The following is a 26,923-nucleotide window of genomic DNA, read 5'->3' on the forward strand; positions in this document are numbered from 1 at the left end:
TTACCAGGCAGTAGATGAGACAGATAGTTCAGAACTGCCTGTGGTGTTCAATTATGATTTTTTTTTTTTTTTTTCATTAGTGAAAAGGAACTGGTGAGTTTTTTCACAGCTGTGTAAAAAGAAAACAGGATGGCTTGTGATGTCATCATTTGGGTCCTGAAAGATGTTTGTGCTCCTTTGGTGGCTGGTACATTTTGTCTTTGCCTGTTGTGAAAGCCAGGCTTTGACTGATGATCCTTTTTGCCATGTTAGAATGAGACCTCATTCTTGACTCCATGCTTTCATCTTTCCCCACCAGCATGAAAATATATGAAAATTGACTGAAATGATTTAGCCTTGAGGTTATATGCAAGTAGGTGTCACTCAGCTTCACTCAGCCTCACTCGGCTTCACCTGAACCATAAACCGCCATACTCTTTTTGTAACGACAGGCACTTTAATCTGTGCATTTACTAAAGCCTTAAGTTAAAAGTTACAACCTTTTATACTGAGAAGTGAAAGCTCTGTTTATACCACAGCACTTATTTTTCTGTCTATATTTAACCACTTACTTTTTCTGCCTGTTTCTTTCTGTCTGACTCTTCCCATGTGATTTACTAAATGCTTGATACACTAAACCATATGGACAGAACAAGCAACGCTTTGTGTTAGTCCTCGGCAGAGAGGCACTTGAGTGCAGCCACACTCACACATGAGCCCACAGTAATAAAACTGGGAAAGAAAAAAACACGACAGGGGCAGAACTGGAGATGTTTTTCTCTGTATACTGTGGGTGCGTAGGAATCCTATGGATCCTGTGGCTGGCATCTGTCACGCTGGCTGTACAGTCGCTGTGAAACACCACAGGTAGGTGAGAGATAGGAATCCTGTCTGATAAAGTTTTAGTCTGTGTGGAAAAAGAGACAAGTCTGCAAAGAAGGGCAAGAGCTAAACACAGTTGGGGGGGGCTGGGAAGGGATAAAAACCCAGGAGTGTGTGAGCAGAGGGAGGCAGCGTTGAACAGATGGACTCACAGAGAAAGTCGGCTGTTGGTGGCCATGAGCAGTTCGAGGTGCCAGTTCCACCCTGCAGTTAAAGTCATCCTCATGTGGACTGAAGCTGAACAGGGGCTGGGTCTGTCCACCCCGCTCTCATGTCAGCTAATTGGCTGCAGGCAGGGGAACCAACACAGTCACCAATCAGGGGACAGCAGTCTCAGCTTCCTTCTCATTTGCATCCCGTCTGACCCCTCCCACCCTGTGAGCTTTAAAACCAGCGGAGGGCTGAGTGTTGATTCTAGAGAGTTCCATCCTTCCTCAGTGAACCTGCCTCACGCAGCTGCTCTGATTTTTCTCCCTCCTTTCTCTGGAGCACTTTGTTTAAGAGAGAGAGAGAGAGAGAGAGAGAAAGAGAAAAGAAACAACAGCAAAAAAGAAACCTGTTGAAAAACAGTTTTGCTTAAAGACATTTTTTTTCCCCCCAACCCTTTGAATTTAAGAGTTTGAAGAGCACCTGTTGTTTTGCCCTCATCTCTTCCTCCTCAGAGCCGTGGATGAGTGTCGCATGAAACGTTCTCCTCCTGGACTGAATTTATCACCTGGCCTGTTCTCTGTCTTGTGAGAGTAGGCTCTGTTCCCTCTGCACATCATCTCAGAACTGACACGTACTGTTTACCCTAGGTATGTATTCAACCACTGAATATGGTAACATATGTCGCCTGTGCTGTTCGTTTTTTGTTTAGTATTTTTTCTTTCTTCATTGACATTATGTATATTTTATGTATATATTTTATTTTGGGGATTGTTTTTTTTTTTCTGTTTGTGTGCATGTACAGTGTGTGTTTTTCTTTGAGAAAGCCATTGAAGCTCAATCATGTTGGGACACACTAAGTGGGAGTGCGTGCCAGTCCTAGAAATAGCAGAGTGGCCCTGCTGCATAGACAAATTGGCTCTTGTGGTTGGACATCTGTGGCCCGGGCTAACTATCTTTTTTTTTTGTTTGTTTGTTTGTTTTTTTTCCATATATTCTCTCTATCAATTGTTTTGATAAGCTGTAATTTTCCACTGAACTTGGTTGAAGTATAGAGGAGCTGCTGGAGCTCGGACAGATGACACTGTGAGACAGGACCGACTTAGACCCCAATGAAAAAAAAAAAAAACACACAAGGTCCAAATTATTTTTCCATCTCAGACCTTTAGTTTGTCATGAATAAACTATTAATGGCAGGGAGGGACTGTCCTTTATTTTTAAGATTGCAGAGGGGTTTTATATGTACAGTATGTCACTGTGGATCCAATTTCTTTTCTTTGATTTTTGTTAGTTCTAAGTAACATTTTCTTTACTTTTTTTCTCTTCTTAGTTGGTATTTCCTGTCAGTCCTCAACACGTGGACTAAACACTTCTTGGTGCATTTCCCCTCAGCCTTTTATCATTCATATTATTTCCGTCTCTCTTAACCAAAATCATCATCCCTCAGAACTGACTCAACTTGAGACTGATGGCTTCTAAGAAGTGTAAGTAAAAAGGGAACAGTTCCCCGCGCAGACTAAGATGAGCCCCAGACTGACCTTTACTGGCACTCAAGTGTACTTTGGGCACGTAGTTCGGCTGCCCTCTTCACCTCAAAGTAAAGATTAAGAAAAAGAGAGTAAAGGTGTGGTACCTGCAGGTGTAATTATGTTAAACGTGCTATGTGCTGCTCTTCTGAGCACTTTTGGCCGACTAAAAAAGTCAACAGCATCGTCCAAGACAAATATCTTCAGTTTGTCTTTGGCGTGACTGGTTTTGCTGTACTTTCAGCTGACACTTTTTGTGTGTCCATTCACTCCTTGTGACGTTTACATGGATCCCCACAATGGCCTGCTGAGGTACGAAGTGTTTCAAGGTTTTGTGTGCCCACAGTGGACTGACATCTTTGACACAATGTAAAAACTTTTACTTCTTATTTCATTTGAATTTTAACATAAATGTAGAAGTTTTTTTTAGGATTTTTTTTTTTTTTTAAATACCATTGAAAAACAGAGGAATGGTTATAAGCACTGCGTTGTGACTGCTATGTCTTGATTTTTGTTCTGCTTGTCACTCTGGATGGATGATTTCTTAAATTTCTTAAATGGGGTGTTTTTTGCTGTTAAGCCTAAAGAAGCAGATATTAACAAGAGACAAAAGGAAGTGGATTCCCCCTCTCTGTAGGTCTTCTCAGTTTTCTTTAGCATTGGTGTGTGGATTGCAGGTCACATTTCACTGGTGCTCTGCCTCAATCTGAAGTCTAATGAGCCTTCAAGTATATATGACTGTGCAGGCACTGGCAGGCTTACAGTGAAAGTTGACGGTTATACTTGACCTGGCAGATATTAAACCCTCCAAATCACAGAACTGTGGTGTTGAAGATGGAGAAGAGGCAGGCAGCAAACATGCACTTAGCGTTAGAGCTGAGTCTGAACGGAAAAGTACTGCGAGTCAGGGAGATGAGGCATGTGAGTGGAGGGGGAGGTGTTTTTAGAAACCACTAGTTGCTGCGCCCATACCAAGACGCAGTAATGCACCTGTATGACAGAGATACCATATGGAATACCTTGTGAAAAGAAGCTGTCGGGCATCTAACCACATTACAGCAGCAGTCAATCCAAGGCAAGCTTTCTCTGAGATGAGCAAAGCCTTCAACTGTCATTAGGTGCTTTGAAACCTACAGCATGTCTGTCAACGCTGAAGTGTTGCACCACAGGAAAACATAACGTACAGCAGAGAGCAGGGATACCTTAACCTGCCTGTGTAAAATCTTATGCTTCTGTTTTCATTGAATGAGGAACAAAGGGGACACAATTGTGAGTTTGAAAACTGTTGTGACAGTAAATCCCCAGTTGGAAATAAATCCAGCAGTACAAATGCGATTTTTAACTCATGGCTGCACCCTGTAAGCTCAATAAACTTCTAAAATCTGACTTTAAACAGGCATAAGCACTCTTTTGCCTTTATTTTTTTTTTTAAACCACCCACAGAGCTGTTCTGCAAACTTGTGTACTAGTGTACACTGCACAGCTGGATGCAGCGCAGATATTAATAACCATGACTTACTTACTCTAGTAAAGCCAGGCTCAGATGATTGGAGTTTTGGGACAATTTAACCCCAATTTATTGCTCCTGATCATTCATTAGTGTAGTTTCAGATCTAGTTTGGTACCAATGTTCCGCTCAGATTATCCCATTTTAATAGACTCACTAATCCATCTTAAATCTCCTGAGACATTTTTGACAGTTCTTCTTTGGAAGTTAAAATGTGCTGACTACAGTTATTTTCTCATTAACACTGATTGCTATTTCCTTTTTCGTTAACTGCAAAGTTTTACTAATGCAGATTGTTTACTTGTCCTTTAGTCTGAGCCCAATTTATGCCAAGAATCAGAACCTGGATTAAATCAGCCTGTTTTTCACTAACCTTGCCAAGGCACGTATATTGTTTCTTGAAATGATTACAACAGAAGAATGTTGGACTCTCTCTCTCTCTCTCTATATATATATATATATATATAGAGAGAGAGAGAGAGAGCGCCACTCTCTCTCAGGTATACAGTGAAAAATTAGACCCACCCCTCCAATGTGTTATTCGTGTGCCTGTATTATAGGAAGTCTTATGGAAAGTTACTAGGCTTTAACAAATTACAGAAGTGACCCTTAAAAAAAAAAAAAAAAAAAAAAAGACTTCACGTTGGAAGATGAAAATGATAGAGCACTTCATTGTGAGAATGTGTCTAATGTGTCTAATTTCTGCACACACACATTTATGTCTAACGTGAAGGGTGACCTGTGACATTGGGCTAAGGTGGAGACGTGTTCGTGAGACCTGAAAGGTGGAAAAGAAGAACATAGTAGCTGATTAATTGCTATGACATTCAGATGTGGTCCTTGATCATTTAAACCAATGTCATTCTTATGTGGAGAATTAGACTTGTGGGAACAAGCCCTCTTGAGTAGCTCCTGGCCTCCAACACTTTGGGTTAGAAGAATATTGATTGGATTCACTAAATCAAAGCTTAGTACTTCCCCCAAATTCGTAATTTGCTTGGTTCTTCTGTCCACTTAGCAGTATGTGCTACATGGACATTCTGCTCTGCTGCAGTGAACGTTTTTTGCCTGCAGCATTAATGTCTAGCATTAGTAATGTGTGACTGAATCTGTAGGAATATGTGAATTAACAATGCATGTTTGTTTGGCCCAGGGTCGGTAATATGAGCATGTTTGCCTTCCTTTGAGGACAGCCATGTGATCCACAAGCAGTGGCCAGGTTCTTGTGGATATCACATTCATCACATTGAAAGAGGAGGGCAAAGAAAGTGTGTTTGCGTAAGAGATGCATATAGGAACGACTTTTTTTCCACTCAGAATAGGGAGAGACTCCAGACCTGTCTGAAATGTCTTGTGTACTCTCACAACGCGGAGAGGGTGCTCACAAAAATATTTAGGACTGTGGAAATCCAGTGTAACTTAGGCATACAGGCAAAATCAAAAGGGACTAATTAATGGAGATTTATCAGTCAACTTTTTTACCTGGCCATTAAATCAAACGTCTATTGGCGAATCCCAATGGGTTGCTCATGAGGAAATAAATAGTTGTCTCTGATTAATTAAACCATTTTTATCTGATAGTTTTGGTGTTTCAGTAAATTTTCAGAATAATCCGAGGTTAGGGTTAGGGACCTGAAGTTATTTTTACTCTCTATTTGTCACTATTTGACATGTAAATAACAAACATATTAGTCAAAACTATTTATGAGACAGTAATGTTGAATCTATTAGCATGTGATTTGAAAGAGCTATTTATAATTGTTGCTCTTGCTAACAAAGCCATTGTTAGCATTAGCAGCTGTTCCTATAAAATGTATATACTAGACTTGATAATAATAGGTGTTCTCAGGACGGTGTTTGACGAGTAAAAGTAAACAAGCGTTAATGCTAACGCTATGTAGAAAGGGCAAAATGTTCAAATGGCTCCGGATAAGGCCGTCGTGGAATATTACACGTTTTCTTTATAGCTTCAGAATCGGTCAGTCACTGATGAGCAATTAATCATGGGACAGGAGTAATAACTTCAGAAATCCTTTCAACTGGTACATGCCGTTCCTGCATTCTTGGTTTTTTACAAGCAGACAAACATCAGCAATCAACCATGGCTACAGCCTCCCCTGAGACTGCATACAGCTCCATAAAATGTTTTACAAGTCCTTGGCACGATTGCAAATATAAATGCTGTTGATTTTAGTGGTGACTAGAACCACAAAAGGGGGAAGGTGTACTAACAGTTGTGCATTATACCCTTTGTAATGTATCGCAGCATCAATTACTCAACCGAGCATCAGTTAAGCATCAGACTTGTTTTCAATTTGAAAGGTTTGCTTCAACTGAGGATCAGCTTTTAACGCTGCTGAAGTTTTTGTTTTAATAAAGATGCTTTTAAGCCACTATGTCATCACATAGACACACATGATGCACCGTATTTGATGTACTGATGTGCATGTTTGAATTCGTGCATGTAACTAACTACAGTTGTCAAATATGTCGCTTCTCATAAAGAAGACTGTTTTTTTTTTTTTTTTTTTTTTTTTTATTCTACTTTCCCCCCGTTCCACCTCTTGTATTCTTCACATATCTCAGTTCTGTTAGTCATTTTACAGACTGCAATTCTTGGCTTTCTTTCTATTCCATCATCAAGATGCAGTTTGGACTCTGCAATGTCTGGTATGTAGGGCTGCGAAAGTATATGCATACACACACACACATATAGGACATGGAAAAAAACATGGCTCACGTGGGTGAGACTTTTGTTGACTCAGGCAGCCGGCTGACTCCACCCACCCCCTGCCCATCACCCACTCCTTCCTTGTCCTCACAACACGCACAATTACATACGTTGACCATTTACCTTTTATTTTTTTAGTTTTTCTTTCACAAACATTTCTCTTTTTTTCCTTTCTTCATTCTCCCAAGTGAATATATATGCATTCTTTCTTCTTCCAAGTTTTATGATTTGGGCCAAAGCTTTCTGTATAACAGATGTGTTCTTAAATTGGGTGGGAGCAATTTCTTGTTTTTTCACCATGAAAAGGATGGCTGTGTTAATGTTAAATAAGTTTCTGTCTATAATAAAGAAGAAGGTTTTATAAGAAACTGCCTCACTGTGATATTTTAGATAAACAACAACAAAAAATTATCCCAACGCGGGTCATGTTGATGAGAGAAGAGGGTACAAGTAGGTACAAACCTGTTAATATCTTCATTTTTCAAGGCTATCTCATATTTAATCCTTTTTTCTTTAAAGACTTTCTGTCCAATAACAGTTACAATAACTGCACACACATAGACACACACATGTACACACTAACGTGGCTATGAGTTGTGTTCACTTCCCAATGTTTGGGGTCGAAACTCGGGCGGTCCAACCACTGAAGACGGGGGACAACATCTGTCCGCCATCTTTCTCAGTGCTGCCAAGTATTATGGTGAGACCACTTTCGCCTCTCTGACTTTTCATCCCTCTGTTCACTTGGCTTCTTTTTTTTTTCTCCTACTCCACCTTTCTTTTCCTCACCCCCATCACCCCGTCTACCCAGCAAGTAGAGCCAGGTCATCCGAGATACTGCTGTTCCTTTCTCTTTTATTTTTTTCTTTTTCCACTGCAGCCTGTTACTTCATTCACTCTTTCTTTAAGATGAGGTATTTTCTTTTTCACCTGGCTCGCTTTATTGTCTTCAGTCATTTGAGTACATGCTATTGTTTTCTATTCATTGTTGTGCTTCATAGCTTTCTGCAAATGATGAATTTACTTTTGTTTGTCATAACCACTTTAGATAACATTTGAATATGTGCAGACTTGGACGCTTGTCCTGCAGTCCTATAAATATTTTTCCACCAAAAGTCATGACTGTTATTTGTGTTTTGTTTGTGTATTTCTTACTGTATGACGGCTACGGTAAAAAAAAAAAAAAAAAAAAAAAAAAAAAAGCAGACAAGATTTCTGTCTTGCCTTTTCTGGCTTTCTGCAAATCAGATCTTCATGTTTCTTTCTTTTTATCTTTCTATACAACAGGGAACACACTCGTAATTCAGGATGGCTCTCAATGTGCCAGGTCTGGTGGTGATGGCAGTGTTCTACCTGTTGATCTTGGGTACGGGTATCTGGGCATCCATGCGCTCCAGAAAGGTGGAGAAGAAGTCCACGGGAGACGGCATGGAAATAACCTTACTGGCTGGGCGCAACATCAACCTGCTCGTTGGCATCTTCACTCTCACCGGTAAAGCAGTCAGAGGAAGCTCAGTTTAGACAGATAAGGCTGCGATGTTAAGTATTAAAATGATCATTGTCTGGAAGAGGTATCTGGTTAGCAGATTTTAAGTCTTTGGAATGCACAAGTAAACATGATTTGTCATGTTTCTCCCTAACGTGTATTTGTCTTGATACAGCGACATGGGTGGGTGGAGGCTTCATCCTCGGTATAGCTGAAGCAACATACAACCCAACGCTAGGTGCAGTGTGGGCCCTCATGCCTGTGCCCTACGTTTTGACCTTCTTCTTGGGTGAGTGGCTTCTGTGCTCCATCTAAAACCCTGAACCCCCTAACCCTTAAATAGACACAATACTAGATGAGCAGCTTTACGCAGTATTGCACTGTCCACAAATTGAAATGGTCCTCTGACACCTGCAATTACTAGTAAAAGCCAAAAAACTATTCTTTGGTAGGAGGTAAACTGCAAGGGGGCGTGGTGAAAGTTTTTGCTGAAGACCCTCATTTTAAAATCATTCTGGTCTTTGTCCTGTCTGATTTTTGGATTAAACAATGGTGGATTCAGGACTAAGGAATTAAAGAGGGAAGACGTCAACATGTTATTTTCAGTGTTTGTCCTTAAGCAACAGGTTTCCCAAACCACCATACACAGTGGTGCAGGTGTGATTATGAAGATGAACTAACTTCCGTCCAAAGCTTAAGTGTTGTTGGCCCCCAACACCATTCCTGTACACCCAACCCCCACCTAACTCTACACACCAATAAAAGCGTCACTCATGTTAAAAATAGGACCATGAGAAATCAGTTCATGATTGTAATTTGAGGCTCTAAGAGACTTGAATTGCCTGGTCCTGAATTCCCTTTGAATGACATACTTTATTAACAGCTTCTAAACATTTGCAACAGGTGAAATCAGTGCTGAGGCCTCCGTGTCACAATGGCCTGCTCGGTTGGAGAATAATTTGAACTGGAAATCCCAAAGTCCCTGATCAGGAAATATAACACCCGCCCTCTATGTTCTTGTCCATTGTTGGTCAAGTGGACCCAGGAGCTCAGCTGCAAGTGTTTATTGAGTTATCTGCAGGGAACACTTGTTTTTCTTATTGTTCATGCAGACGTGATCTTTCGTGCTCCCACTCACCCTCTTCCTCTTCTTCCTTTCTTTCTCGCTTGGGTTTTTGAATGAAAGAAATACAGCCATGTTTTTAGAAGTTATTGCTTCATCATTTCCAGAGAGAGACTCTGGTTTATGGCAATCTCTTCCCTCCTGCTCCAGGTGGGTTTTTCTTTGCCAAACCCATGAGAGAGAACAACTATTTGACAATGATGGACCCCTTCCAAAAGAAGTATGGGAACTTCCTGAGCAGCGCACTGATCTTTCCCGCACTGGTGGCCGATGTCCTGTGGGTGGCACGCACACTTGTCAGCCTGGGTAAGTCAGCTCACAGTAATTAGTTACACACACTGTTATGCGTGCGCACACATAGTTGTGCAATCATGGAGTGGTACACCAGTCTCGGAACACAATGTACACTAACACCACAGCATAAAAAAGTTCATGTCTATGCAAATCTCTCTTGCCAACAAATCGTTCATAAACTACAGCTTCATAAGCCAACACTTTGGAAAACAGAAAACTATCAAATTCTTGATACTTCTGCCACCTTAACCTGACATTGCATTCAGCTTTAGCTGATAAAAATGTACAAACATGAAGTGTATACAGCATTTAACAAACACTGGTGTAAAAAGCTGCGTGAAAATATCCATAAAAAAGTCAGAAGACATGAAATCTCAATTTAGCAACTGTCTGTCTAGCTTTGTAATAAAGGAGAGTTTCATGAGTTAAAAAATGGAATGGGTTGAGGGGAAGCAGCACGTGTACTACCTCGTGGGGAAACTTATCATGTCTACAGCCAACCAGATCTAACTACTTCAGTAGGTGTGGGGTTATACGTTACATAGATCATAAGGAGGCTGGTCCTGGAGGAGTAAAATTAGCACCTCTATCCTCTTATTTATTGGATGTGAAATCTGGACTCACTCCAGCCGAGCTACTTGAGAAAGAATTGTATTATGTCATTAGCTTTGGCCTTTTCTTCTGCAATGATAAAACATATAGTTTGATAATGCAGTGAAGTATTTAACTTTAGTGAAAACAGGCTCAATAAAAGGTTTGTGGTTATGATACAAAATCGTAGAATTTCTTAAGTGCGATAGCATTCACCATATCAGTCATCAGCTAGCTATTATCCCCTGTCTCTAGCCATCATAAGGAATTGCTGGTGGTCTTTCACAGTTTGTTTCTTGGATTATTCAAAATTATCTGGAAGCATTAAAACATAGACAAGCAACTCACAGATCTATAAAATAATAATTAGCAAGGTGGCCACAGATGATAAAGCCTGCCAGTGAGAGTAACTTCAAAAGAAAATGGGAGTGGGGAGTGAGCGAGGGCCACCTGTTTCAAAAATATATTTCTGGTAGTTAATCTTCCATTTCTCTTCTTCTTATGGGAGCCGCTGTGTAAAGCTTCATGCAGCGCAGTAAACAGCCGCAGTTTACCGAACAGTCAATTAATTTGAATTAACTTGATAAACGAAGAAAACCAAACCATGCTGGGCTGGCATTTTTAGCACTAACCTGTAAGAAGAAAAGCCTATAAAACAGTGAACAAAAAACACACACAAACACATGCTCTAGATGCTTATTCTCTCTCTCGGTCAACGAGAATAATTTATTAATGCAGTGGATTACAATGAACATTACTGTGGATTATTTTTGTAGTGGGACTGTTTGGAATTTGTTCAAATGACGAGATTTAAGTGGCTCCTTCTAATCTCATCCTCTTTATCCTCCATGAACTAATGTATTTAACACTGTTGTTAAACTGTTTCTGTAATGATTGAAGTGGTTGCGTGGATGCGTGTTCTTGTGTTGTGATTGCAGTTGCAAGTGTGGATGTTTGTGTGCGTGCGCGTTTGTGTACATAATGTTTTTTCGTTTATGTCTTTAACGCTGTTTTCTTTTCCAGTGTAATTTGAAAAAGGGGTTAAACATCGAGCAGCCTGTTGATTGTGAAAGGTGATCAATTATTCAGATTAGATCTATGTGTCATTATTAAAAACGCCTTTCCATTGTTTGTACCAAGACTCTGACTGGTTCAAAGGGGATCAGTGTTACATGCAGAATTATTTGCAATTCTGCATGCATGAGTTTTACACACAAGGGAGGGAATCAGTGAGATGCATTGATAGTGTCTGAGTCAGTGTGCACTCCACAGAAGGACTGGTAGGCAGGCAGGAATGTTCCTGGGACGTTTTTATCCAAACCTATTAAACCAATTTAGAATCAGGGGAACCCATGCTCCTCAGCAAAACCGTTGTTGTCTTGGGACCATTACACATACACGCCTGAGGTGTGCTTTGCATCATGAGTGTGCGCACACACACACACACACATACATAAACTCATGGCACTCCAGAGTGCGTTGAGCATTTGACCCACAAGGGTGTTGTTGCCGGGAGATTGTTTATGTGTGTATGTGTTGCATAAGCTGAGCTTTAACGGCCTGCTTGAGTGGGAGTGTGGTGGTTCAATGCCAGAAAGGAATTAACTTGAAATACACACCTTCCATGTTATTTCAGCGAGCCATATAGTATGAACATGGTCAAATTTCTGCCCGTAAGGGATGGGAACACAACAAAAGTTCCAATTTGAGTGTTTGTTTGTGTGTGTGCATGCACACACATGCATGAGTTTTCAAAGTGGAACGAGATGCTAAAAACAACACAGTGGTTATTCGGGTGGCTCTTTGCCTCTGTCCATTCCTGGTGTCCCAGTCCCAGAGGCCCCTGAATTACATTCCCCTTTTCCTCTTTCTAATAATAACACAGAGGGGAACAGCAGAGCTCAGCAGTGAACAAATAAGAGATACCTGAAAAGCAGGTGTGTTTAGCACAAGATTAATTATAAGATGCAACAACACCTACAGACTGTTCTTGTGTACAGGGTTAGAGGGGTCCAGCAGTCTGAGTCCACTGGAACCTTTTAGTGCAGCTAGCTGAGATGGATTTCACTAAATACACGACACACAACAAACTACAACACTACATAAAACACAAAACATCTAAACAGAATAAGGTGTACTAACTTGCCTTGGTGTCACTATAGGTTTTTATTATGTAAAGCTAATACTGTCATTGTGGTCAGCTATAGACATGCTGCTTCACAGTATCCCAAGATGCATTTCAGCACTAAGTGTGAACAGGAGGTAAATAAGTGTAATAATAATCTTTTAAGTATAATGAAATGGTGTTACATGCAAAATCTAGTTTCGATAACAAGATTAAGGAGATGGAATATGTGTATATATATATATATATTTATATGAGAAAATTTTCAGGCCAGCACATCAGATTTCAAGAATGCCAAGGACATGGGGTGACAGGTCCAACTGAAATCATACATCATCAAGATGATGCAATGCTAGTGGGGAAGAGAGTAAGTTGTGACGGGGTGGCTTTAGGGGGTGGTGGGGTCCGTAGTGTGTTGACACTGGTCAGCAGTGGCAATCGATGGTGCCGATCTGACACTTCTCTGTTTAAGGGCATTGTTGTGGTGTGGCTGCAGGCTGCGGCTGGGGGGACCCTGGCAATGTGGCAGAAGAGACGGTGAAGGTAGTGACGCTTTGCTTGCCTTGTTTGAGTAACAAGATGTTTTTATTTATTTTTATTTTTTTTTTTTATTTACTCATACATACAGCTTTTCCCCCCATTTTTACACATTTATTTCTCCTTGTGAAGACACTTTCCTCACCTTCATCTTGTTTCTTTTACTGATTTTACAAAACAATTTTAATGGTTTTAATTCACCTAGATGGTGAAAAAAGAATCATTTGGAGTCACAATCAATAGGCTGCTTCTGTTATACGTTTCTCTAGGGTTCTGTTTGTTCTCATTTTATCATCATTTTTATGTTGACTTGTTGCTTTATCAAAACAATTTGATGCTTTTTAAACTTTTAAACCAATGCTACCCATGTTTAAGTGTAACTTAATTCTTGACTCAAAAGACTAAAGATGTAATGTTATGCTCTTTGTTGGTCTAAATGTGTAATTTGTTTGTCAAGTGTTCAATGAAAATGACTGCTTTAAGGCATATGACCAGTCATTGCCTAGCCTTATTAATTCTTAAGTATCTTCAGTACATAAGAATGAATGCATGTATATGTGTGTGACTGTGTGAGAGAGAAACAAATTAAAATCAAAAGTGAGACCAAGAACTTATGTAGAGCAGTTAAAATATTACACTAAGCAGTTGCATGTTATCTGTTGCTACCCTTTTGTGTACAATAGAAAACTCACAGGTCTCTTTCCATCTGTCAGTCCTCTGAGTCTCACTGCTCTGCTGTTTACTTCCAGGTGGAACTATGAGTGTCATCCTGGATCTGTCCTACGTCTATTCCATTATAATCTCCTCAGTGGTGGCCATCATCTACACACTGCTGGGGGGGCTTTACTCTGTGGCCTATACAGATGTGATCCAGCTAATCCTCATCTTTGTCAGTCTGGTGCGTGACTTCTGTTGGATCTCATTTACACAGGAGCTATTTATGAAGCGATTTAACAAAGGAAATCATTGAATAATGTGCCCTATCAGATTTAAGTCACTCAAACTACATAAAAGAGACAATTAGATGAATGACTCTGGATCACATTTGGTCCTGATCATGAGGCATTGGCATTACTCCCTACCTCCCTGTGTCCTCAGGACTGTTTGTTCTTTAACTCAGTAAAAAAGATATTTATTATTTATTTTATTTTATTAAGTCATGAAACCAATGCCATTTTCCAGATATCAAGCTCATTAGCTTGTTTGATACTTGGATATGAAGTTCACATGACCTATTCAGAAGCTGTGTTTGTACAGTTGACCCTTGGATAAGTCAACAAGCATCTTCTTTTGGACTGTGGCGTTGCCTTTGTAGCTCTGTAGAGATAACTTCCTGTTTGTTTGTGTTACATAGCTGATGGTGGTGACAATCTCCCAATGATTACAAATGATGACTGGGCGGGAGCTTCCAATTGGGTCGCACAACCTTCAGCAGAATACTTCTTTATGATAGTGGCTTAAAAATCAAATTTTAATTCCATGAACATTAGCCTGCTGATAGATAATATGGGACTTGAAATTGAAACTACTGATAAATAGTGAGAGTTTATTCAACTGCTGTTACTAATCCTTGTGGACCAGCTCAACTTTTCAGTGTTTAGCTGAAAATTGGACCCATAATCAGATTAGTTGTGTCTTTGTGTTTGTGTATACAGTGGGTGTGTGTTCCCTTCCTGCTGACCAACCCTCACTCTGTGGACATCTCGTTGACGGCCTACAACCAGACCTTTCAAGCTCCCTGGGTCGGCACGGTGGAGCTCGATGAGGCCGGCAAGTGGTTTGACGACTTCATGCTGCTGGTGAGTGGCATTGCGAGACATTGTTTATGCAGCATTTACATAGCTCCCGCCGTCACAGCAGTTAAATTCAATAGACTTATTTCATTAGATGAGCGAACATCGAAACGCAGCAACAAAGTCTTCACAGAATTGTTCCTCTTGTTTTGTGTTGCTGTACCAACTGACTTCTGTTATGTGTTTTTGCCAGGCTTTAGGGGGCTTGGCCTACCAAGCGTTCTACCAAAGAATCCTGTCCGCCTCATCTTACACCCAGGCTCAAGTGACCTGCTTCGCCTCGTCAGCCTTCTGTTTGGTGCTAGGTATCCCCTCCGTGCTGGTGGGAGCTGTCGCTGCATCTACAGGTACACAATCTTAACTTACAAGCTTAGCACATGCATTAATCCCTGGGAAATAATGAGGCTTTATATATTTTACCCATGATTCCACTAAAGTAAGACAGCACCTTTCTTCTTTCTTTCACTTGGCTTGTCAAACATTAATTTCCTCTTAATTCTAAAAAAAAACAAACATTCACCTGTGCTTCTCCCCAGACTGGAACTCAACCAGCTATGGACTACCGACCCCATATGAGCGTGACCAGGCAGGCTCCATCCTCCCCATCGCCCTGCAGTATCTCACGCCTACATACATCTCTATCATCGGCATCGGCGCTGTAGCTGCTGCTGTCATGTCCTCCATGGACTCAGCCCTTTTGTCTTCTGCCTCTTTGTTCTCATCAAACATTTACAAGAACATCATCAGGAAGCAGGTGAGAAATCTGGTGAAAGCTATCTATGGGTATATGTGTTCAGTCAAATGAAGGATGCGTGGTCTAAAATTAAAATGTTTTCTTGCTCAGTAATGAAGTTCATTTGAATAGGGAGTTGTTGTTGTTGTTGTTTAACCAAATAAAATGATGTGACTTCCACTTGTGTGAGAGGCTGCAGAGAGGCTGGTAATATCATTCTGCTCAGCTAGACTTGATACCCTAAAGGAAAAGGAACTTATCTGGGGCCCTATTTTTAGACATGACAGTGATGTGGCATGACAGTATGAGAATGGCGTCACCCTCAATCTCCAACTATTACTTTTTGGTTTGGTTCATGACCACATTCCTGCAAAATTGAGGGCCATCCCTTCGAACCTTGTGTACTTTCCAAATGCAAAAGTGCGATAACAATGCTTCTGAAGAGAAAGTACTTGGAGATGGTGTCAAGAAACCAGACAGAAACCTCGAGGAGAGCATTGTCACAGGGCACTTTTCAGCTTGCTGATATATAGCTTTCAGCAGACATTCATACTGTACATTATATCCACTGAGTTATAACTGTGTGATATTTACTCTGGCAAAACAACAAACTGTTTCATTATATCAGGTGGCCTGTCATAGTACAGTCACTTACAGATATTATGTCTTTGAAAGAGGATCTTTTGGTCAAGGAGGTGACAAGACAATCCTCAGATCCTCAACAATGTGCAATATGAAGGTTTGTTTTTATTACTGTCTTTCTCCTGCAGGCGTCAGACTATGAGATGCAGTGGGTGATCCGTATTTCAGTGGTGGTGGTCGGTCTGGCTGGCACTGCCCTCACCTTCCTGGACAGCAGTGTTCTGGTTTTCTGGCTCGTGGGCGTAGACATGTCCTACACCATCATGTTCCCTCAGCTAGTCTGCATCCTGTTCTTCAAGGTGTCTAATGGCTATGGAGCCACTGTGGGTTACTTGATGGGACTCATCCTGAGGGTACTGAGTGGTGAGCCCCTCATTGGCCTGCCACCCGCCATCCAGTTCCCTGGCTGCCGGCTTGATGCAGAGGGAAGGCTGACCCAGTTCTTTCCCTTCCGCACCGCCATAATGATCATGTCACTTCTGTCCATTCTGCTTTTCTCCTATTTGGCATCCATCGTTTTCAACAAAGGATTGCTGTCTGAGAAGTGGGATGTGTTTAAGATCAAACGCAAGCAGAAACCATCAGCCCGAGCCGTCGATGACAAGAGGACCAACGCTGATAACGAAGAAGCCTCTGCAGCCAAGCAGCTACTCGAGACAAGCAGCTGCTAAGGACGCTTGCAAAGAGGGAGAGAAGACGGGCGCTGGCTGGAGGCAGATATTTCTTTTTCTGCCTAGTAAGAGTTAACAGAGGGGGAACAACAACAACAGCAGAGATGGCACAATAGATGAGGATTTTGTACAGCATCATAGTAAATTTTTTGTGGTGATAACTCTTAGGTCAGGTAGGTGTGATCTGGGCTCTCTTTTACCCAACATCATCAGTTGTCTCATGCTCCTCTGCAGAGAATGCAGTTATATTAGCCAGCATAGCATATCCTAAAATGATTTCCTATATGGGTGCCCAGAATAAATGCAGTGGTGCATTATATTTATAAATAGTCATACATCACTGTATTATAAGCAGTCCACAGAAAGATCCCAGAGGCTAGTTTGACCGTCAGGCCATTCAAATTTATTTGTTTTTTCCTTTTCTTTTTCTTTTTTCTTTTTAAAAAGAAGGACTTGTAAATTTACGCACTTAACAGATCACATACAAACATTTTTATGACAATTTTGACAAAGACACCATCCAACAGAGAGGACTGCTGCTTTTCTGACAGACTGTAGACCCGACTGGTCCTGAAGACCACCGCACTGTGGCAACACTTTATTGCAAATAGACACTCGCAGAAGAAACTAACGTGATATCAAAGGATGATCAGTCCAGCACAATGACGATAAAGGTTTACAATCCACAAAAATAAAATAGTGTGTTTTTCAGATTTTTGTTTTGTGAGAACGAGCATATCAGACTATTTTATATACTCTCAGAAAACAGCAATGTACCAAGACCTGCCTTATCCTTTACTCAAAGATACAGCAGTGTTAATCAAATGGGTCTCGCTTCCCTCTCAGTGTGAACTGCACTGCACTTGATTTGACAAGCAAGCATTTGACATGGCAGTCAACCCCCCCACCTTTTTTTAAGCAGACAAAGACGTGCGGCCTGCAGAACAAAGAATGAAGAATGAGCACAGTGTTTATTTGAATGTGATCTTCTTCTCCTTTCTACTGGAGATCTGTTCCCTTAAGCTGCAGCAGCAGTGATAACAGTACCACAGTAAAATCTGAATGACAGAGCAAACATCAGCATCAAACTTCTGTGAACATGCCTAATATGTGAAGACTTACCGAAATTAAACATTCACCTCCATCTCCTAAGTCCTACTCAGCCGCCGTCAAGATTATTATTTTATTATTATTTTTTTTTTATCTACACTGTGACTTTTTTTGCCACCACCCAGGTACTGATGACTATAGTTCTCCACCCTGTCACGCTGCTCTGAGTGGGGCTCTGAGTGGGGTTGCACGCAAATGTTGGCTTTGTTGTGCAAGAGATGATAAAAATCATGAATGGCAACCAAAAAACACTTGGACGGAGGTGATGTGAACACTATTTCAGGATTTTTAAACGCTCAGTATTTTCATGATTATTTCATTTTATCCCTTTCGCTACCCTTTTTTTTTTTAATAACAGCAGGGAGAGACAGAACTGAAGAACACACTCTCCCAGCATGTCAAAGTTACCCTCAGCTGCATTTAACTCACGTGATGGATAACTGAATGTAGCAGTTCGCTACAACTGCACCAAAAGAAAAAGAGCACCAGACATCTCCCTTGTTTTCTTTCCTCCTCCTCACCCATTCCTCACCCTTGCTTTTCCTCACCATCCACCAATGTAAGCCTTTCATTTTGTTTGTGGTTTTGTACTGTAAAGTTGTTGTTTTTTTCTTATATATTTTATGCAAAGCTTTAGTTTACAGTGGGATCATTTTTTCCTCTATGTGATGAAAAAGTTTGCAGCTAAGTTTCTGAATTTACATTTTCAAACCAGTACACATTTTACTGCTTAATTATCAGATCTGATCAAAGAAAAGACTCTTCAATTTACCCTTGTGGGTTTATTATATATGTTTTGTTTTATTGAGCCTTTTGTTGTGCAAAGAAATTCCTACTAATGAGTAACAGTCAAAAAGCCTTCATATCATACTGTTGCCTTTTAATATCACTGGAAACTGGTTTCACTCAACTGTCATATTGGCTGCACGTTGTAAAATGGGTGTATACTCTAGTCACTGTTAAAATACCTCATGGAGTGGTAATGTTGGCTTTAGTTATTCAAAATTTTAATCTTTGATTCAGATTTCTATCCTAAGAAATAGTGTATGAATGTCATTTTCCAAAGCCTGATCACACAAAACCAAAATGTGTCTCAAAACAGGATCCATGCAGGACACAATGCATCTATCTTTTTATATGTATGATTGTGATTTCTACCTGTATTATACTCTTGTACAGTCTGATCATGATTTGTAAATGTACACTTTATTTTTTACCAGTTATTTGCTATGCATTGAATAGAAGAAAAATGTATTATCTCAAGTTAGCAACATTTAAAGTCAAATAAATTCAACTTACATTTTGCTGAACATTCAGTGTGTCTTCACCTCAGCATTTTTAAATTAATTTGTCACACACATAACATGCCTACGAGTGAAAGTAAAAGTCAAATGGAATGAGCACTCCTCCCCAAAAAAACACTCAGTTGTCAGCAAGCAGTCTTCAACACAGTGAAAGATAATAAGGCCTTGTTAATAAAACACAAGTATATTTTCGTTCATCTATTACTTTTTCTTTCTTTTTTTTTTAGGAGAAATGATTTATTTTCCAAGTTTGGTTCAGTCAAAAAACATCTGTGAAATTGCTGGACAGCTGTTAGTTTTACAATATAAGTAGGTAAAGAATTCTACATTGTATTTCCACCTAATTTGTGTTTGGTTTTTTTTATTATTATGCATGTTGAATGTCAATAACTGTGTTTGTATACTGAACTTTCATGAAGGCTGTTTTCTCTTACCACTTGGTAAGGTCCTACTTTGTAATCGATTAATGTCAATCCCCATGGGGTGATGCTCTCTCAGAATAAAAGCTGAAACTAAATGTGTGAGTTGTGTGTGTCAGTCATAAGCAGGAAATGTTTTCCTGTCATTCAACTACCTGGGCAAGATACCTGACCCCCACACACACATGCTGTTCCATCAATGAGTGTATGTGTGTGTGTTTGTGTCTGTGGTAAAATCCTGTGGCCCTTCAGAAACATTAGGTTTTTCAGCCATTAACATTGTGTGCTTTCTGGTTCCCATGAACACAATATTTTAGTATTTGCCACAAATGTTCTGTTGGACTCAAAGATTATATGATTATATTTAGGTGACTGATGGTTAACTGTAGCTAAACAAACCGCGTTTTTTTTTTTTTTTTTTCCGAACTCAAGGATTAAGACACACAACACCATGTAAAAACAGTCTTAATTATGAAAGGATGTTTCTCTCTGGAATATTTCACAATAATTCATTCATATTCAACCATTTATCAGCTCACACTGGGTGAAGGCGGGGTCACCCTGGACAGGTCACCAGTCCATCACAGGGCCAACACACAGAGACAGACAGAGACCAACAACCACTCACACCCAGACCTACGGACAGTTTAGAGTCACCAGTTAACCCAAACATGTCTTTGGATGGTGGGAGGAAACCGGAGCACGCAGAGGAAACCCACACAGGGACAGGGAGAACATGCAAACTCCACACAGGCCTGGGAACCGAACCTGCAACCTTCTTATTGGGGAGCTACAACGCTAACCACTATGCTGCCATGCTGCACCTTCTTTCACCATAATACAGTAATTCATTTTTCCATCTGCTTTAATAGAATTATGAAGTCTTCACTTGAAGACTGATGATTCCAGGCAGAGTGCAACCTGACTGGTCGGTTGGTGTGCACACCATTAATGTAGCAGGCTCAGCTTTAACTGCTTGCGTGGTTTTATGCTTTGGCCTCCTGTTCAGGTCGGCCATTCAGGCAGAATGGAAACAGAGGAAGATATGACACAACCATTTTCTTTACAAGATAAGATAATAAGGAGAACATGCTAGATATTATAGCTGATCAGGTTCAGCATGTAATCAAGGTTGTTGTGGAGATGTTGGCATGCTGATAGTGGCTTTTGAAGCTTTGCCAAAGTACAGCATCACAAAGCTGTAGGCTCAGTATAAATGCACCACCAGCACTGCAACACGTGAGGGGGAGGAGTTTTTTCCTTTTCACTGCAGACCCCTGGACAGTAGTGGCTCCTACAGCAGCTCCTATGTTTTATTTTACTGCTATTTTGAGAGATGAATTTTGCTTTGCTTTGCAGCCTGTATATAAATATAACCTGTGGTGCACAGCAAATCCTCACTCCGATGGACCAAGGCAAAGCTTTCATCTGTGGCCTCCTTAATTTAGCAACACCTCCGCCCATAAGGAAAACTGGGTATAGATGCCCCCTCCCTCTCAATTGGCGCTTTTGTTTACTTCTGCAAACTCACAGGGAAGTCAACAGTCGGTGCCTCAGTGTTGTAATGCTTGAAGGGAGGAAGAGTTTAAGTTAAAATTCCTGACTGTATTTCTCCATCTAGGAATCTGTTTATTTTTTGTGCTCTCGCTGAGCCTGACATCATGATACGATAAAGCAGCTGGTTACTTTATCTTTTGCTCTTTTGGCTTTGTATAGCTTCAACGTAGAGGATTGAAGGTGTTAAGTAAAATGCTTGACAGATTTTGCTTCTTTTGAACTGACCTAATTAGTATATTCTGCAGTGTCCTTGAAAAACAAATCTAAGAGTGCATTGAGTTGTTCTCTCCTGGACAGTCCTGGTTCAGGTTTGAATAGAGCTTTAAAAGGTCAGGGCTGGGCTTTGCATGACAATTCCAACCATGGGTCTTTAGCAAGTTATATGGTTAAATAAATGTGTATTAGAGTGTGTGCTCATAATGTCGATCAATAATCTAACAGCCATAAAGTATTTTCTAGCTGAATGGAATTTAACTAACCAGACATGTATACATATTGCATTAGTGTGCACGTTTGGCCATCATTAATCACAATTTTATTATGGCGCTATTTTTATTTTTCCTTCGGCAGAGCTCAGACAACATCCTCTTTATGGACTCCACAGAAACACAAAAAGGTTATGATTAGGTTCATTCCTCTCTCCTCTACTTTTCTATGACTCCTTCATCCTCTCTTGTCCTCTTATCTGGAAACTGTTTCTCCAATCTCTTAAGGATCCTGTCCTGATAATATTTTGTTGCTCTTGTTAACTTGTCTCAGCAGCTGGTCTGACATGTCAGCCACCCTGGTCATTTGAGAACTGGCATCCCGGTCTTCAGACCAGGGTCAGGATTTCTTCCGAGAAAGGAAAGAAACACACCAATGCCCCCTTGAAACCTTGCCATATCAGTCCTTCTGATTACCCACAATTAACCACATCGCCCCATTTCTGAACTGCTGTGATATTTGCTCACAGACGATATGTGCATTCATTTGACGAGTTATAACCTCATCAGTCAGTCATGCTTGAAATAAAATTTGAATCTCCACAAGAGGAGTTTAGCGAGTTCCCATCTACTTACAAAAAAAAATAGAATTTTCTAAATTCTATTTTTTATTCATGCTCAACATTTACACAGGCATGCATACACACATGCATGTACATACACACACATACATACACACACACGTGTACATATATACCATACACACAGCATGTGACTCTTATGTAACAGTTTTTGCTTAGAACAGATGATCTAAAATGATGATCTATGATCTATCATTTTGCATAAATCATACATATAATTTCCCTTTTTCACTGGTCATATAGGTTTATACTCAAACAATGAAAGTGCATATTTCAGTTGGAGGAACACAATAAACAGACTTTTAAGACTGTATTTAATGTCCTTAATGTCTCTCTGGAATGATGAAGCAGACAGCAAAGGAAGTATTGCTTTTTTCTCTTTTACCACTTTTATTGACTTTGGTGCGTACCCTTATACAATACTGTCAGCTAAACACACAGGAACTATCAGAAATGATCAGATGCTGGTCTTTAAATTCCTCAAAGCACGGCATGTGAAATACAAGCTGCTGTGGCTGTAATAGTCACACTGATTATACAGTAAGTGGCTAAATAATGAGTGTGATCCCTCACAGTATCCCTGTGTGTCACACAATACACTAAGTGTGTAACTGTGGCTTTGTGTGTGGGACTACTGATGGCAGTGATGAGAGTTGGTGTGCATTGGTCTGTGCTTTTTCCAGTACTTTTCCACTGTCGGAGCTAATGTGTGTGCATGTGTTTGTGCTCGTGCTTTGTGATCCTCTGTGAAGAAAATACAGCAGGACTTGCTTCTTATCAGCCAACCAAGAAGAAAAGAACAGACTCTTGATGTAGGGCTGGAGAGGATTACACAGTCACACAGCAATTTATGATCACAAATTAGGTGGTATTACACAACAATTAATAATATTAATTACCATTGCTAAATATTCCCACTGAAGATGTACTTGATTGTGTTCACAGTAAATGTGAGGCTGACTTTGAAACGACCAGGGCAACTCTGAACTTGTGTGCAGGCTAGAGCTCTGATTCATCATAGATAATTCACATGACACACTGGCTTGTCATGCACTGCATGATAAATATGCAGACTTAATCGTGGCTGAGTACAGGGTCAGTATCGCACAGCTCAAAGCTTTACAGGCCACTGGAGTATACCTGTTGCACCTGTGACACAGGACAGATCTTCTTACAAAGGGCTTAAAAGATTGTATTATTTTGAATGTTTGTTGTGCCACCTTTAAGCAAATATGACGCCCCAGTTGTTAAGACAAAAGACTACTGTAGCTATAAAAAAACTTCAACACCACTCCTCTGTTATACAACACATATTTGAATGTGCGTGTGTGTGTGTGTGTGTACGACAATACCTATATCATAACATTCTGAATAGCTCTCTTTAAATACATCAGCGTAATTATTGCAATGTGAAATTTTGTACAAAGATTTATGACACATGAAACTGCTAGTTACAAGGTGAGCCTTGAATTCCATAACATCGTAAAGCTTTCTTCATTTCTCCCAAATAACAAAAGCATACAACTAATGTGCATGTAAAATCTGTCTTTGTCAAACAAGTCAATATTTGCATGTTAGTGTAAGTGGAAAATATGCAGCAAGATTTGTACACAGTGAGGCTTGACAACTGAGACTCACACATTATCTTTCAAATCACAGCACTACATGTATGAAATTCCAATCTTTTCTCTTGTGCTGTGTGCGATCACGTCACACCATGACAGAATAACATCTCCACACAACTACTTTACTGGCCAAACTTTTAATGCCAGCAGGCATTTGGTAAAGGGTGATATTCACATACAGATGCTGGTTCATGTCAGCTGTCATTGAGTGCATTTCACAGCCGCATCTGAGTTGCTCCTCGTGCTCTTCAGATACTTAGAAATCCTCAAAGTGCATTGTCCTCAGAGAAATGCAGTCTGTGTTCAGAAAACTACCCTTGAAACAAGCCACTAGGATGGGAGGTTGGTGTCATAACCAAGCAGTCATCACCCCTGGCACAGACCACCTGGACAAACCATCTAACCTTGGAGGATTTGGTTTCACCAAATGCTTTCCTGATAACCGCTTTATTTTTATTTTATCTCTATTCAGGACCTCAGTTAGTGTTTTATTTTGGCATCTCCAATTGATTTATTGATCTTATAGTTATTTTAACACTACTCTTCTGCTGATCCATGATTTACCTTGATGCTGTGTGTGGACTTCAAACTTTGAACATTCAGTTGAAGGATAATGGTGCTGCTGTCAGAGCACCAAAAGATGAGAAGTTGTTGGACATATTTGTCTTCATACTGCACAGCACATATAAAAGCATATTTCATATGGTCAGGCTACTAGTCTTGCGGCTGCCCAATCACCCACCTCTCTCATGTCCCCGATGGTCTCAGGTTCTAGAGCCATACACGCTCCCCTAGCTGGCTTTGACCCACACTGGCACTGCACCGGTTTGCATGGAGGGTTGAGCAGCTGAGGAGAGTGAGGCGTACTGGGCTCTGCCACTCTGCCACTGCATCGGACACCACTGACAGTCACCATAAGACCATAATAGGGGTCAGAACCAGAAGCAGACCAAAGGCTCTGGTGTTTTGCTCCACACCAACCCTGTATGTATGAGCATACAGATCATTTATGCAACAGTACTTACACAACTTAAAACTACACTGAGTTAGTGCAGTGTTATCAACAGCTACAGACATCCATGATAACTCCAGGTTTTTTTAGTGGTCATGAATTTGTGTACTGATGTTTTTTGGAAAGCACTTTTAACCTTTGTTGACAATGACAATGACAATAACCTGTTTCTGATTGTGACCCCCTGCTTTACTGTCTAGTTCCTTTTAAATGGGACCGTAACTCCAAAAAGAACATCATGTTGTATTGAAAAAAACTTTAAACTAGAGACTGAGATCATTAACTCATTGGGAAATACTTACACTAAAGTAACAAATTAAATGCAATGTAAGGAGATTTTCCCATTGACTTCCTTAGAACCGGTAGAGTCACCATGTAATGGGCAAAGTTAAAGGCACTTCTGCATTGACTTCCTGGCTTGTGAATACAGTGCATATGAATAGATATGTGCATACATTTTCATGTGTGATAGTCTGGACAGAGCCTGATTTTAATGCAGAACATCGTCCCCACCTGCCTCAAGACCACAACCATCCAAGAAGAGCCCACCCACCTGCCTGAATGACTAACGGCCAATGGTACTCACTCCAATCATTATGAAATGGTGTTGGCCCACATTCATAGCAGCACATCGGACGCCTCTCGGACCAACAGGGCCTCCTCAGACGCCATCACTGCTGCCCTTCACTACTCCCTCTCCCACCTGGAAAATAAGGAGTCCTACATCAGAATATTTTTTATTGACTACAGCTGTCCACTCTTTGGTCTGCACCCCACCCTCTGTGACTGGCTCCTAGACTTTCTGACTGGCAGGCCCCAGTTTGTCAAGATTGGCAATAGGACTTCAGCCAGCATTGCCACAAACATTGGCACCCCACAGGGATGTGTCCTCAGCCCCATCCTCTACACCCTGTTCACCCACAGCTGTGTCGCCTCAACAAGGACAAATCATCCTGAAGTTCACAGACGACAAAGCAGTGATAGGATGCATCCCTGACGAGGACAAAGCGGCCTACAGGAAGGAGGTGGACAGTCTGGTGTCATGGTGTAGGTATAACAACCTCACCTTCAACACGGACAAGACGAAGGAGATAATAGTGGGCATGAGGAAGGAGAGGAGACCTCATCAGCCACTGTTCATCTTGAAGCTTGAAGTAGAGGGTGAGCAGCTTTGCCAGGGCGTTCACATCACTGAGGACTTCACCTTGACACTGAACACCACACAGCTGGTCAAGAAGGCCCAACAGCAGCTGTGTTTAGGCATGTCGCCTAAGATTGATGATTGGGCAGACACATTGACCAGCTGCATCAGTGTGTGGTGCGGCAGCACTACTGCCATGGACCGCAGACGCCTGCAGAGATCAGTGAGGACTGCTGAAAGGATCAGCAGGTCTCCGCTGCCTTCTCTGCAGAGCATCTGCCACCATCCTCAAGGACCCCACCCACCTCCAGCACAAACTGTTCACACTTCTGCCCTCAGGCCAGAGGTACAGAAGTGTGAAATGTAGGACCAGCAGACTAAAGAACTCTTTTTTCCCACTGCCATCAGATTCCTAAACAAGAGTTAATAATTGCATCAACTACCTCATATGACAGGCAACTGTCATATGAGGTAGTCGACATTATGGCACACTTCATGCCATAATGTACACAAACTGCTTCATTTTGCACACTGAATTTTTTTTTGTATTATATTTCTATTGCTGTTTTTGAGATTGTTGACTGTTTTATTCTTTTTTTTTTTTTTAGTTTTTATTGGATTTATCTATTTTCTATATATGCGTGCATTCATTGTGGAGAGCAAAAAAGAATTTCATTGTACAGGGAAATGTGTTTCTTTACTGTACATATGACAACTTTGAATCTTGAATCTTTGTGTCTTCAAGAATCTACAGTGTCTTCAAGAATCTACAGTGGGTACGGAAAGTATTCAGAGCCCATTAAGTTTTTCACTCTTTGTTACATTGCTGCCATTTGCTGCTGTGATATTGTGATATTTCACTTTTTGTTCTTTAGTAAATTTGCAAATATGTCCACATCAATGATTTTAGCAAATGGCTGCA

The 26,923-nt window shown here is 40.7% G+C and overlaps 1 protein-coding gene across 3 annotated transcripts; it reads left to right on the forward strand.

Annotated features, from left to right (window-relative positions):
* Positions 1-1,296: 1,296 nt before the first annotated feature.
* LOC115041018 (high affinity choline transporter 1-like) lies at positions 1,297-19,692 on the forward strand. 3 transcript variants are annotated; one of them, XM_029498266.1, is made up of 9 exons: positions 1,297-1,658; positions 8,060-8,264; positions 8,434-8,547; positions 9,532-9,687; positions 13,678-13,826; positions 14,584-14,727; positions 14,915-15,068; positions 15,258-15,475; positions 16,225-16,767. In XM_029498266.1, exons 2-9 carry the CDS (start codon positions 8,081-8,083, stop codon positions 16,765-16,767), a joined length of 1,662 nt encoding a protein of 553 aa, XP_029354126.1. In that variant the 5' UTR covers positions 1,297-1,658; positions 8,060-8,080. The 3 variants fall into 3 exon arrangements, with proteins under 3 accessions (XP_029354126.1, XP_029354134.1, XP_029354142.1); XM_029498282.1 differs by lacking the exons at positions 1,297-1,658; positions 8,060-8,264 and adding exons at positions 11,290-11,339; positions 12,864-12,934 and having other exon boundaries at positions 16,225-19,692; XM_029498274.1 differs by lacking the exon at positions 1,297-1,658 and having other exon boundaries at positions 8,081-8,264; positions 16,225-19,692.
* The last annotated feature ends 7,231 nt before the right edge of the window (positions 19,693-26,923 follow it).

Source organism: Echeneis naucrates, chromosome 1, assembly GCF_900963305.1.
Source record: "Echeneis naucrates chromosome 1, fEcheNa1.1, whole genome shotgun sequence".
Classification (NCBI taxonomy): domain Eukaryota; kingdom Metazoa; phylum Chordata; class Actinopteri; order Carangiformes; family Echeneidae; genus Echeneis; species Echeneis naucrates.